At 38.4% G+C, this 13,109-nt stretch overlaps 1 protein-coding gene across 1 annotated transcript in view; it reads right to left on the bottom strand.

Annotated features, from left to right (window-relative positions):
* LOC145466696 (uncharacterized) overlaps positions 1-13,109 on the bottom strand; it is a 48,149-nt gene that overhangs the window by 20,425 nt on the left and 14,615 nt on the right. Inside the window, exons 26-42 of the mRNA XM_081450407.1 lie at positions 12,532-12,615; positions 11,896-11,991; positions 9,252-9,335; positions 7,371-7,454; positions 7,063-7,146; positions 6,639-6,827; positions 6,291-6,353; positions 5,776-5,850; positions 5,348-5,431; positions 4,833-4,916; positions 4,468-4,530; positions 4,011-4,115; positions 3,554-3,616; positions 3,078-3,161; positions 1,578-1,661; positions 1,038-1,100; positions 85-168 (exon numbers count right to left, since the gene is read on the bottom strand). Coding sequence (XP_081306533.1) covers positions 85-168; positions 1,038-1,100; positions 1,578-1,661; positions 3,078-3,161; positions 3,554-3,616; positions 4,011-4,115; positions 4,468-4,530; positions 4,833-4,916; positions 5,348-5,431; positions 5,776-5,850; positions 6,291-6,353; positions 6,639-6,827; positions 7,063-7,146; positions 7,371-7,454; positions 9,252-9,335; positions 11,896-11,991; positions 12,532-12,615 — 1,473 coding nt within the window. The remainder of the gene's footprint in view (positions 1-84; positions 169-1,037; positions 1,101-1,577; positions 1,662-3,077; positions 3,162-3,553; positions 3,617-4,010; positions 4,116-4,467; positions 4,531-4,832; positions 4,917-5,347; positions 5,432-5,775; positions 5,851-6,290; positions 6,354-6,638; positions 6,828-7,062; positions 7,147-7,370; positions 7,455-9,251; positions 9,336-11,895; positions 11,992-12,531; positions 12,616-13,109) is intronic.

Genomic DNA, 13,109 nt, shown 5'->3' on the forward strand with positions numbered 1-13,109 from the left:
GAAATTAGAATTAATATTACAGCCAATAAATAATAAGGATCGCAATGAAGGAAAGGCAAAAATAACCTTCATGACCGACTGTACCTCTTCCTGAGATTTTTCGTACTTCTCTCGCGAAGCGTTCAAATCTTCCTGAAGATGCCGGGCTCTCTCTTCTTGAATAGACCCCTGGAAAATAAAATCAATGTATACAGCCGTAAATTGACATCTTAAATCACATTAACATATTGTTGCTTCCTTTATCAACACTTCTAGTTGTATAACTAGAGAGGCTTCTTCATGTAAATTATGAGCACTTAGGCTTCTTCCACAATACGCCGGAGGAATTTTAAAACGGAGGCTTTACTCTGAAAACGCGTCAAATGTTTTCCGTCCACACTACACTGGAGGAATTTGAAAACGGAACAATCACCGGTGATTATGGATTTGTGTTTGAGGAAAACTCGGTCATGGAAATCACGTGATTATCGTGACGTCATCGTTTTCGAAAAGCCCCGACTTCAAAATGTTTTCCGTTCACACGAAAACGCAAAGCCAGCGTTCTGAAATTCCTCCGGTTTGAAGAGCGTTTTCGAAAAGCTCCGTTTTCGTGACGGTTTAGTGTGGACGGTAGGCCTAACCGGATAAATAAAGCTTAAAATATCGCTTTGATAAAAGGTTTAAGCACCTCCTTTTCATCTCACCTCTATGTCACTATAAATAATACGACTAAGGAGGAATGTGTATACTTAAATGTATACATATTTCTCCTTAGTCGTTATATTTATAGTGACATAGAGGTGAGATGAAAAGGAGGTGCTTAAAGAAACAACAGCAGTTCAAAATTAAAGGCTCGGATTTACTGGGCACAAGATTGTTAGCCTTAACTCCTGGAATCATTAGAAGAATATTCATATTGTGAACATTCCAATTAACAGTGCACTGCCTCAATTCACGTCTGGAATTTTGGCCTTTGTTAGTTTGAACTGCGATGCTTTACAGTAAATAATGACTTAAATTCGATCACTAACAACTTGATAACGAAAAACCGTTCTCACCTCTTTCTGTTTGTCCGAGAGTTTCTGCTTCAAATTGTGAATATTGTCTTCGCAATGGGAAACCTGAAATTCAAAATATCAAGTGAGACTCAAACAAAACCTTGAAACAATAATAATAATAATAATAATCGATTTCTTTCAATCTATGGTTCAGCAGCTGATTGTAAGGGCTCTCTAATAAGCAAGCCATTTTATTCCACATTCTTTCGCTTCTAGGGTTTATCTATTATTTTCATTTTATTTTCTTTTTTTTTTTCACGCATAAAACAAAATTCGTACATCTCTCAAAATTTCAACCAATTTCGCGATTTATTTGAACAGCAAAAGCAAGACTGTTAAAAGTGTTTTGGTTTCATGGAAAGAGAAGGGAACAAAGAAAATCAGAATGAAATAATAAAACATGAATAAGAACGCTTTGAGAAACTTTAACAATAGCTCGTGCGGACTTTGCAGATGTGATCGCTGCGCGTAACATAAAACGACCATAACTAAAGTTGTTCTTAGTTAGAAATTCTTTTGACAACACAAAGATACAGATACCTGGCTTTTCAATCTTTGGCAGGCATCTTGTGCTAGACGAAGTTCTCTGTCAAGTTCTTCCATTGCGTTGCTTTGTTTTTGAGCCTAGAAAAGGCAAAAAATAAAATATATATATAACAGATTCTATCACAGATATTTAGGACAAGTAAGCAAGAGAACTTTAATATGGTCCTGAACAGAACGTTCACATTATTAGGGACTGAAAACCGCACCATACAAAACGCTACAGAATAAATAAAATAATATATAATGTAAATCATTCTCACTGAGCTTTATGCATATATATCGTCAATAACTACCTCTAAATTTCCCTCTTAGTTTGTCAAAATTCAGAAGAAGATTTTTTTTTCCTTGCAAAATACACCAAATGTTACGGAGGCTCGAGATTTAACCAACACGACAGTCAAATAGCCCAAGTACGTATGATAAATTTATACCAGAAGCAACACCGAATGTGTACATGTTAATTAAATCTGCCGGCAAGCAACAGGTGAAATCAAATCAAACGAAAATATCGACACGTAATTACTAAAACAGGACACAAGACAGTCCCTTGAATGGCTTTTGTTGACAAAGGAAATTCGAATCTAAACAAAAACGTTGATTTTAGGCCATTACGCGAAACAGATATTAAATTTCTTTATAGCTCAAGGCATCAGCAAGATTTTAAAAAAGTGTTTTCATTGTGAACACGTGACCTATAGTTACAGTGTATATTTTTTCGGTTTCTTTTTTGTTCCTTTCACAAAGCCGCGTTTCCGCGAAAACATGGAAAAACAGAAAATTTGAAATTAAAGTTTGCGAATTTTAACAACAAATTACATTGTAAAAGTGTTCGAGGAAAAACGATAAAAGTGCCCAGTGGTAAACAAAGGTGAGAAATACAAAGATATTTGTCTAGTACGGTTTACAAAGATTTTACAGAAATGTGAAAAACTTCAATTCGATTTCAGAAAAAGAAATCAGGGACCCAGGATCCCTTGAAAGAACAAAAAAAAAAAAAAAAAGAAAAGAAAAGAAAGAAAGAAAAGGAGAACCGAAATCCTGTATTTCTGTTCATAGATTTTTTTAACTCCTGTTTCGGTTATCACTTGAATCACTCACCTCCTTAAAGTTGGAGGATGAGGAAGTTTATAGTTTACCACGCATGACTAATAGGAAGAACGGTTTTGATTGAGTGTCGTTAAACCAAAACCAAAGCTGTCACTCGAGCCAGTCACAAAGGAGACAGACAAAGCAGAAAGCCGATCATAACACGAAGAAATTATGTAGCCGATGCAAAGCGCGGGAAGACCTGTGCGAGCGCGTCACGATTAATTTTGGTTTTACATCTGATTGGTCGACAAAGTGGCCCGAGATTTTTAAACCAATCGCTAAGCGTAGTAGCTATAAACAAATGTGAACTGCTTCCGATACTCAAGTGAAAATCGATGTATTAAAAGTCAAATTACTGGGCAGCAACGATCACCTCGAAAAGTTTGAAATCATCTCTTTGCTCACCTTTTCACTTTCACTGGCGAAGCTTTGCCTCAAGTTAGCGAGTTCTTGAGACTGTTGGTTGATTTCTTCTTCTCGTTTTACCGCCTACCAATAAAAGACCCATTAAACAGTGGAAGATTAACGGAGAAATCCACAAAACTCTTTTTAACTCAGTTCGCGAAACGGTGAACGATTGAACAGCAAGAACGATGTCTTTGGGAATAGCAGTGGCAAAAAATGACCTGTTTTTCGTTTTTCACAAAAATGATAGACCTATATATTATCTTCATACAAAATCAACACACTGTCAGACCAAAAGTTAATGAAAACAAACAAAATCGTCAGGTAATGAATTTTAGAATTGGTTGATCAAGAAATTCTCAGAACCACATTATAAAGATGTAACGCAAACAGTTGAGAGAACGTAAATCCTGATACTGAGCTTGAAACTGAACAAAAGTAGCCACACGTTAACAGACTGAACCTATTTGTCTCACCTGTTCTAGAGCCTCTTTCAAAGTTCTGTCAAGATTCTTGATCGTCGCTTCGCATCGATTGACCTAACAACAAATGCAACAACGTTCTGTAAAAACTCGTTCAAGCCCCACTCCTTTCTTTTTCTTTCACCTTTCTGGAAAGTCAATCACCCTTAAAATTACAGTGTAAGAGTCCACTCCATTTCTTTTTTATGTATTTAGAAGCAAGCCCCCTCCCTCCCCCCTCCCCCTCCTCCCATCCTATCAAGTGTTTGAAAAGACATACATTGTAACCGCCCATTGCTCTCCCTGGTGACATAATAAAACTTTTAGGAAAGCTTATATCGAGTAGCAGATGATAATGAAAGTCAAGAGAATTGACAACTCAAACCCCAGATTGAGTAGATTGAGTATGCGATAAACGACCAACATTCAGCGATGACGTGGAAAGTAACACGAGATGTGACAAACGTCTTACCTGTGTAACACTTTGATTAAACTGGCTTTTATAGTAGCTGATGCTTTTCTGGAGTTGGTGACTGTGTGACTCCAATTCTTTAAGCTTGTCTTTCAAACTTGACGCCTAAGATGTTAACGTAAGACAGTTAGGTCGTGTTCTATTGGGATTAACCGCTTCTGGTTAGCTGGGTTGGTTGGGGTTTTTCGTGTTCTATTGGGGATAAACCGTTTTCAGTTAGTTTGATTGATCAACTCTTTCAACCGGCCTCAAACCAGGATGAAACGGTTGAAAAAGTGTTCTATTTAGATATCAGCCTAAACCGGTTGCGGTTGCAACAGTTGATCCCAATAGAACACGATCATTCAAATGTTAGGCTGAAAATCAATATTTCTCTATCAATATTGCTCTTGTGGGGTGTGGTGCTGTGTAAGGAAAAGATGTTTATTCAAAATAATAATATCTGTCGATAACTTGCCTGATTTCTTGTCTCTGTCAAATCTTGTTCTTGCCGTCGGATAGTTTGCTCACAACGCTCAATCTGTGAAATGAAAGGGTGCTTAATTTGTTAGGGCAAGTTCCTTGAATTAGTGTGTACGCACGTAAACAAATAAAAGGCTGCAAGACAAGCAATACGACGGGACAAGAAGATTGCAAAAGGACAAAGCCATGGACGAGAGTGAAAACTGTTCTCTACGGTAAACTCAATCCTTCGGACGTTAACAACCGACAGTTGTTCTGCTTTCTCAAAACTTCGCTAGCATTTATTATATTACTGGGCAGAAGGCGACTGTGAGAACAAAGTGTCTGGCCCAAGAACGCAGAATTATTTTATAGTCTTACCTCTTGAAGTGATTCCTCGTTCAGTTTTTGATGTTGTTGTAGCTCACGGGACAACTTATTATTTTTCTCGCGTTCATCTTGAAGCTAAAATTGAAAAATTCTCACATAAGCATCTGAGAGCATAAAAACAGTTGATATGTAGAGAGGTCACCTTCACGCTTACATTGCTCGGTTAGTGCAGCTTTTCAACGAAAGTGGTTTCGTTCTCTAACAAATTTTGCCTTTAGGCAGTGTGCAAGCGACGTTTTATTTGTGATGAGAAGCGAGGGGCAAAGCCGCGAAACGAGCCACTCCGGCTTAGGGGCTTGTTTTGCACAATCGATTAAAAAGAGAATCCGACCATCCGATCAGTGGCAGAGAGCCTACTCTCACACTACAGAGACCTAACGTATGAGCTTTAAACAGTGTTGTCATCTCTTCCAGGGAGAAGGCCGATATTGCTTTTCATTAATTTGAGTTTTTTTTTATTTAGTTTTCACTTCTGACTCATGTACAGAGATAAAATAAGAACTTACTTGGTTAGCGGTGTCGTTTTCCTTCTGCATGACTTCAGTGAGGTTGGCTCCCAGCGTCTCGATCTCTGCATTTAGCCGTTTAAGCTGCGAGCAAATAACGACAGGACAAAGCTAAATCGTCAGTGTTTACAAAATTGACGAAACGAAACAATGTCAGGCTAGCGAGGAAAATCTTGGTATCTCTAAGGGTTTTTAAAAGCAGCAATAGTATCGGTTTCAGTCGAACCGAATGAATGTTTCTCGGTCGAAATCGGATCTACGATCGACTGTCCGATGGTTACACAAGCCTGGGTACCCTTCATTATGACGGCACAACATTCGGGGTTCTTTCGTGTTTCTGATCGGGTAATACCATTCAGAAATATGGCAAAAACGGCACTTGTCTCCCAGTCCGTCCCCAGTTTAATGCAAGGTGAAAACAGATTTACCTCTGATGAATGTCCCTCTTCTGAATCTGTCATGGTGCCTTCTAAATGTTCCACAGTCTGCATCAGCCTTTGAACCTAAACAAACATGAAAACAGAAGCTATAAACAGAGGTTCTAATAATGTGAAGACGAGATCGCCATTCCACTTATCATTATTCGCACAAAGCATAGCACGGCTAAAGCTCGAAATATAACAAGAGGCACTGAATGACCGCCATAAAAGAACAATGAAAGCAAACCAAGAAGCGACGGCTTCAAAGGCAAACATAAAACACAGTAAGCAATCAAAACTCGCAAAAAAGATACGTGACTGGTGATAAGTCAAATTTCGATAACGAGTATTTCTGGTTTTGCTTCTGAAAGGATGCGATAAAAAAAATTAAAAACGATTCTGTGGTCATTGAAAACAGCAACTATTAAACGAAAAACTGAAGCAAACTTTAAAATCGCAAAGTATCTTCAGCAAGTCAACATGACGGACTAAAAACAACGACAAGTAACCAGCACAAAACCTACCTCGTGCATTAGCCGAGCTTTGTCGGTCTTCAGCTGTTGTATTTCTTTATCATCACTTGCGATCTGTAAAAGAAAAATTCCGAAGTTATTATATTCGTAAACAAAGTTTCGTTGTAATTGGCACGTATTTTGAAGGGCTTTTTGATATAGTAGTCCGTTTCCACTCTGGCCATCGTTGGCCGTCGCCACTCCTAATGGGCTTCTGTCATCTGTCGAATATTATTGTACAAAATCAAATCCGGCCATTATTGTTGGATGTCCTGTGGGTCTACTGTGATCGCAATACAGTTATAAGCTTTTTTCAACCATAATAAATAACAATGACTGTGTCCCCTTGGGTAAGCGTACCTTATTTTCGTCACTTTCGCTTTGTGCTTTGACCCCTTTTAGTTCTACTTCTACTTTGCTGAGTTTTCCTTTCAGCTCTGACACTTCTTGCTCTCGCTCTGACAGTTCACTGCTACATGTCTCGTACTCCTGTTGAGTGGCGTCCAGTTCAGACTGCAGGCTCAGAATCGTCTCGTCTCGTTTGGCAACCTAGGTGTAGACGAGAAAACAGGTCCCATCCTAAGTAACTTCTAGTAGCACTAACAAACAGCTTTTCTCCAGGCATCTGAAGTCTATATCACAGACAGCGAACATTTTAGGAATAAGATTTGGATTCAGATTTCCTCTTTATTTTGCGCCACGTTGCACTTTCTTCAAAATGTCGGAATTTGATGCGAACTTGTTTCTGGCGGGTTAAAATAAAACGCTGTTGAGCATGTTGTACCTCTTGTGTACACGTGCGATGTTTTTCCTGTGACATGGCTAGCTCCATTTCCAGGTTGCGAATAGCTTCTTCAGAATCCGCCACCTACAAAAAATAATCGAATAATAATCATTTCAGCCAGGCATACCTTGAAGAAGGACCCAGCCGGACTCGATCGAACACAAATCAATTTGAAATCTAGCACGCGGGCTAACAATTATGTATAATGACCTATTGTGCGTCCCACAAACAGGAATCTAAAGCAAATTATTACTTGATTAAATAACACTTAAACAAGGCAAGAAACTTCGCAGATTTTTCTGTAATACCTGATCGGTTGACTTGGAAACGTCATCTTGCAATGAAGTTATTTCATCGCGTAACTTTGCCATAAGCCCCTCCTGGCGAACAAGCTGAGATGAAATAACAGGCATAAAGTTGTCATGTCAGGTATAAGCTTTATACTAACGTACCATTGGCTGGTTTAATTAAGCGAATTTATAACACCATTTGTGCCTGCAAAAGCAAATGCAGCCATATTTTTGTGGATGTACAAAGAAATCTTTGTGGTCGAAGGATGATTGTTTATATATAAATTCAAAAACTGAATCTGAATATAATTCAACTGAATTTTGGGAGCTTTTCACTTTCAATTCAATGTTCTTTCCTTATTAACAAGAATCACTGTTCAAGTTTTCTCGTTCTGTTTTCGGAACCACGATGAAACAAAGCTGAATTTGCATGTGAAAACTACGTAAAACGTCACGCCGTGGAAGCTTTTCAATTTAAACTGTGTTTCAAGATTACGTCGTAAGAAACAGTGTTTAGTAATTCTTAGTTTTTGTTACAATTCATTATTATTTTAAATTAAAACAATACATGAATCGATTTTTCTATGATCTAAATCCAAAATTAATCGAAAATGAGGAAGTAATTGATCAGTGCGACCCTGTCAGAAAACAAACGACGAAAGTAGGAAACTACTATCTCTTTTATCATACCAATTGAAAAAGTGGAAGACAGCGCTTTCGCCAGCTGCTTGTCACACACGCCGTGGCAACCGAACTCCAAATATTTGCGATATCACGACTTATCGTGCAAAAATAGATATCCCACACTCCAAGCTCAAAGTGCTCTTCCATATGTTTTGACGGATGAATATTAAATAATGCTGAATATTCATTACTGGTTGGGAGTCAATAGCTAACGAACAATTGCAAAAAGCATTTACTCAACATTGTCAAAATGAATCTATTTAAAATTCATTTTAATATCTGCCCTGGCGCTTCTTTCGCTTGTGTTACATTTCTTATAAGTAAATAAACTGTTTAGTCGATAAAGATTCATTTTTTTCTATACAGGTGCGATAAAATTGTCGACGCTATACCTAATTTAGAAATTTGTCAGTTTCTGCCAATATTATGGAAAAAAATTGTTAATTTACATTGAGCAAAATATACATATAGCTGGCTGCATTAACCGCTATCAGTTTTATTTTCAGCCATCTGTCCTCGAAAACTTACGAAAAAAAAACTTACAAACTGTTGACAAAAAACACAAGTAATGATTTTCCCCTTAAAAATGAATTGAAGGAGTTAGACAGTTGAAAGCTAAGGCGCTGACATAGCGCAATCAAACAAACTGTTGCAATATTGTTTCACTGAAAGACGAATTTTCCCTATACTCGAGATGTTTTTGTACTAAAAAAAAACGAAAGAAATAGTTGTCAGGATAGATTTTACTTCGGTAGCCGAAACAAAATGTTTATCGCCTTCAGATCAAGAAAACTACCAAAACAAAATCGCTGGAAACCGAAGTTCAAGCTATTTCACATAATGTTAATTAAAATCCATCAAAAACTAATCGATGGAGTTGACATGAAAAGAAACGAATCTGTAACTATACCAAAGCACGGTGATGTCTCGCAAGATTGCTAACTGCCGCCATGTGTAGCTTTTTTTCTTCCACTTGGCTTACTGACAATAAATCCATACTTGTGTTTGATTCTAAAGTCATTGAAACGTCACCCAGAAAGCCATTAGACGTCACGGTTTGTAAGCGTTGCGCGCGCGAAACTAGGCACGCGCAGGTGAACTTTGAACAATTAGTAAACCTACACAAGGAATACAACTTAAGCAGACAGGCATGCAAGTTACATAAGTAAGCAATGAAGTTTACTTGGCTATAAATAACAGCTTGATAGATATTACCTCGTCGTAGCACTCTGTGTATTGTTGTTGAGTGTCGGTGAATTCTGCTTCCAGTTGTTCAATTCTTTTATCTCTAATCGCCACCTACAAACATAACAATCCCGGTTATAGAGGAAGGAACATTTTCTGTGTTTCTTCGCATGATAATGGGATGAAAAATGGGCAGGATACAAATCATGGCAGTTTTCCAACAGTCTGCTAAGAAACTTAACACGAATAATGAATCAGAGAAAATCGGCATACGATAGCAGCGCGACATCAGGGAGCTTAAGAAACCACGACGGCGACGTCGAGGACAACGTCGATTAAAAAATTCCTTTATATGTTACCTACGAATCTCGTGGTACTCTAAAGTCATTTAATTTGTTTATCACTGTCAAAGCTATCACGAAACTGAATCTACGACACATCGATTAATTTGAAATAAAAATTTAAAAATTAGCCGTCGTGGTTCACGTCCTCCAGACAACGCAGAATTCGGTCATTTCACGTTGTTGTTTTACAGAGGACGGCAAAGAAATGTACCAAGAATTATAACGCACGTGCACAGCCATTGTTCTGCTCATTAAACCTTTTGTTTAGCGACGTTGCCGTTGCCGTTGCCGTCGTGGTTTTCTTAAGCTCCCTAATTACCCAGTATACGGCATTTTTTTGCAAAAGCCACTCGTTGTCTCCAGATTTGTTTGTGAACGACTTGCTTCATGTTCACATGCAGAATTTGTATACGAACGAAAGGGTCGATTCAGGGCCCGTCCACACTAAGCCGGAGTAATTTGAAAACGGCGTTTTCACTCTGAAAACTCATCAAATGTCTCCGTTCACACTACGCCGGAGAAGTTTGAAAACGCAGTAATCACCGGTCATTTTGGATTTAGGAAACCTCTCGCAGGGAAATCACACTGAGATTATCATGATGTCACCGTTTTCGAAAAGCTCCGTTTTAAAATTGTTTTTCGTCCACACTACAAGGCACGGCTGGCGCTTTCAAATTCCTCCGGTCTGAAGGGCGTTTACGAAAAGCTCTTTTTTTGCGCGACGGATTAATATGCACGTAGTGTGCACAGATCCGTGGATAAGATGAAAACTCGTGGGCTAATATTTGGTAAACTCGCGATGTGATTAGATAAACAGGAGTGTATTATCGATCGATCGCTAAAGTCCGTAGCCTGCAGTACAGGCGTTTTCCGCGTGTTCACGAATTAGCGGAATTAGACCGTTATCGAGTAGATGGCGCACTCGCTTGATCAAAATGCACTCGCTCGCCAAAATACGCCTGCATTGCAGGCTATAAAGTCCGTGTCTCGCAGTCGAAGAGACAAGTTTTTGAGCAGTCACCGAGGATACAACAAAGGGCAGCCAATCAAATGAATAAGTTACGCTCGAACTTCTTGACTGCAGCTCTCGGTCTCATCGAACTGTTAATGAGATGAAGTTTTCAACCCATATGTGGCGCAACAAAGAGAAAGAGTTGGCTGAAAATCCATCATTCTGTACAATTCTCCTCTTCCGCCTTTTTAGCTCAATGCATTGCATTAAGGGGATTCCAAAATTAAAGGATTTAATTAATTTTTCTTCTTTGATCATTAGAGGTTTTTCTTTTTTTCGGTGAGAAAACGTTGTCGTGTCGTTCTGCCGCTAAATTGGCCGTACAAACTTAAAGCAGTTAGTTACCATGGCAACATTCAAGACCATATCTTTCAGCAAAAGCGAAAGTAGACTTTCGATAATCAGTTTTCGACTAAAGCAGAAAAAATGGTCTAACAATGTTGTCATTCTGAAAACAACAACCAATCTAGAGACCTTCTGCTAAATATATATTTATTACATGTAAGAAATCGATAGAAAAATATCTTATAATCTCACATTTCGACATTGATTTTCTCGAACTGTCAGACTGACAATATAAACCGTAATCACCATATATTAATTATATAATTTATTTCTCTCTTTTAAATCACCACTAATAATAATTTGGAATTCTGTCAATTATATCAAATACAATCAATATTTGGTCCTGCGTAGTAACCTCATCGATAAACTAAATTGGCTTTAATTGTTTTCAAAGTTCTTTTTTTCTTTTTTTTTTTTTTTTTAATCAAGGAGAAATATGAATTAAGCCTAAAGCTTAAGTTGAAAGATGGTCTTGAATGAGCAAAAACGGCAGCTTTTCCTTCTAAAAAATGCGTCAAGATTTCTTTGAAAAATAAGCCAAAGCTCGTACAAGTACAAATAGTTCATATTTCTATGATATCGCCGAGCCATTTGAAATATAAATGTATAAAAATGGAGCCTTGGTTAAGGCTGGGAGCGTCTAGCTTTAAAAACTACAAAATGAAATACCAAACTTTGGCAGGAAATATGTTTTAGCTAAAGCTATAAACGACCGCGATATAAACAAAAATGAACGCTGTACGCGCGAATTGCATGTTAAAAGATTTGAAACAAATAATGACAAGCGAAATAAGATACAAATTTGAACGACATTTGTTCTTAGACTTAGATACTCAAAGACGTTTGTGCGTAGGCGAGTTAAAAGGTTCTAGTCCTGAAATAAATAAGCGTCAGTGTTATTAACATTGTTGTTGGTATCGTTATTATCATCATTGTTGTTGTTGTTTAGCAAGGTTTCCCCGTCAGCACTCACATCCTCAGCTGCTTTTTGTCTCAAGTTCTCCAGATCTCGGCTACTTTCGTTCAGGTCTCGTTCTAGGCGGCCAATCACGTCCAGCTGCTGAGAGATCTAAGAAAGCGAAGAACAAAATCCCTTGATCAGTTGAATGCTGGATTGACGGACTATCTTATCCACTGACTTACTGGCTATAAGTAGTTTTTCGGGGAGCATGGATGGCGCAGTGGTGAGAGCGCTCGCCTCCCACTGACGCTGCCCGGAGTTCGATTTCGGCCCGGTGCTGTATGTGGGTTGAGCTTGTTGTTGGCTCTCGCCTTGCCCCGGGGGGTTTTCTCCGGGCGCTTTGGTTTTCCTCCCTCAACAAAAACCAACATCTCCAAATTCCAATTCGACCAGGATAGAGCCCGCATGAAAACCAGTTAAGGCTGATGTGGCTTCTCTCTAAATATTGCAATTTACTATTTTATTTATTTAGTTGTTTACATTAGGCCAGGAAATTGCACGACATTGAGATTGATTCATTGATTAAGATAGGGCTTCTCGAGGCTTCAACCATCGCCTTCTACCTGCCCATAAATATTCGCAGTAGAATTATGTATTATATTCAACAGTTCAATATCCCGCTGAGTACCAAAATAACAAAGTTATTACCTCTCGTTCTTTGTCTCTTTGTTGATCTTTTAAATAAGATGTTTCAGCTTTCAAGCGGTCGATCATTTCGTCCCTCTTGGACATCTGAATAGAAAGTTGTATCAGATTTGTGTTAGTTAGTAAGCTCAGCTGCCACGATTATCAGTTGAGTAAGGCGCAGCAGTGCTTTGGTGATGAGTTTTGGACTTAAATCTACGGCGTTGCCACGGGCAACTTTGTTCGTTTCCAATAGTAACAATATCGTCGCCTGCAATTTCGCGCGCTTTGCTGCCAATGACGTCAAAGGCCGAAAAGTTGCCACTGGAAACGGAGCCAGTTGCACGGGACAACAACACAAGTTGAACGTTAAAACCTGGTCATCTAACTTTCGTCGCGCCTTACTCAACTGATAATCGTAGTATTTCTGAAAGTTTTTCAGTGCCCATATTTGGCAGAACACTCAAATAAAGTTGTTTGCATGTAAGTATGTATGTATAATTTGAATAGAAGATATCAAATTGGTTTTGGACTGCGCCTTGCTAAGAATATTTTCACAAAACAAAAGGAAAACAAAAGAAAACACTCGCAAATCCATGGAA

Source organism: Orbicella franksi, chromosome 13, assembly GCF_964199315.1.
Source record: "Orbicella franksi chromosome 13, jaOrbFran1.1, whole genome shotgun sequence".
Taxonomy (NCBI): Eukaryota; Metazoa; Cnidaria; class Anthozoa; order Scleractinia; family Merulinidae; genus Orbicella; species Orbicella franksi.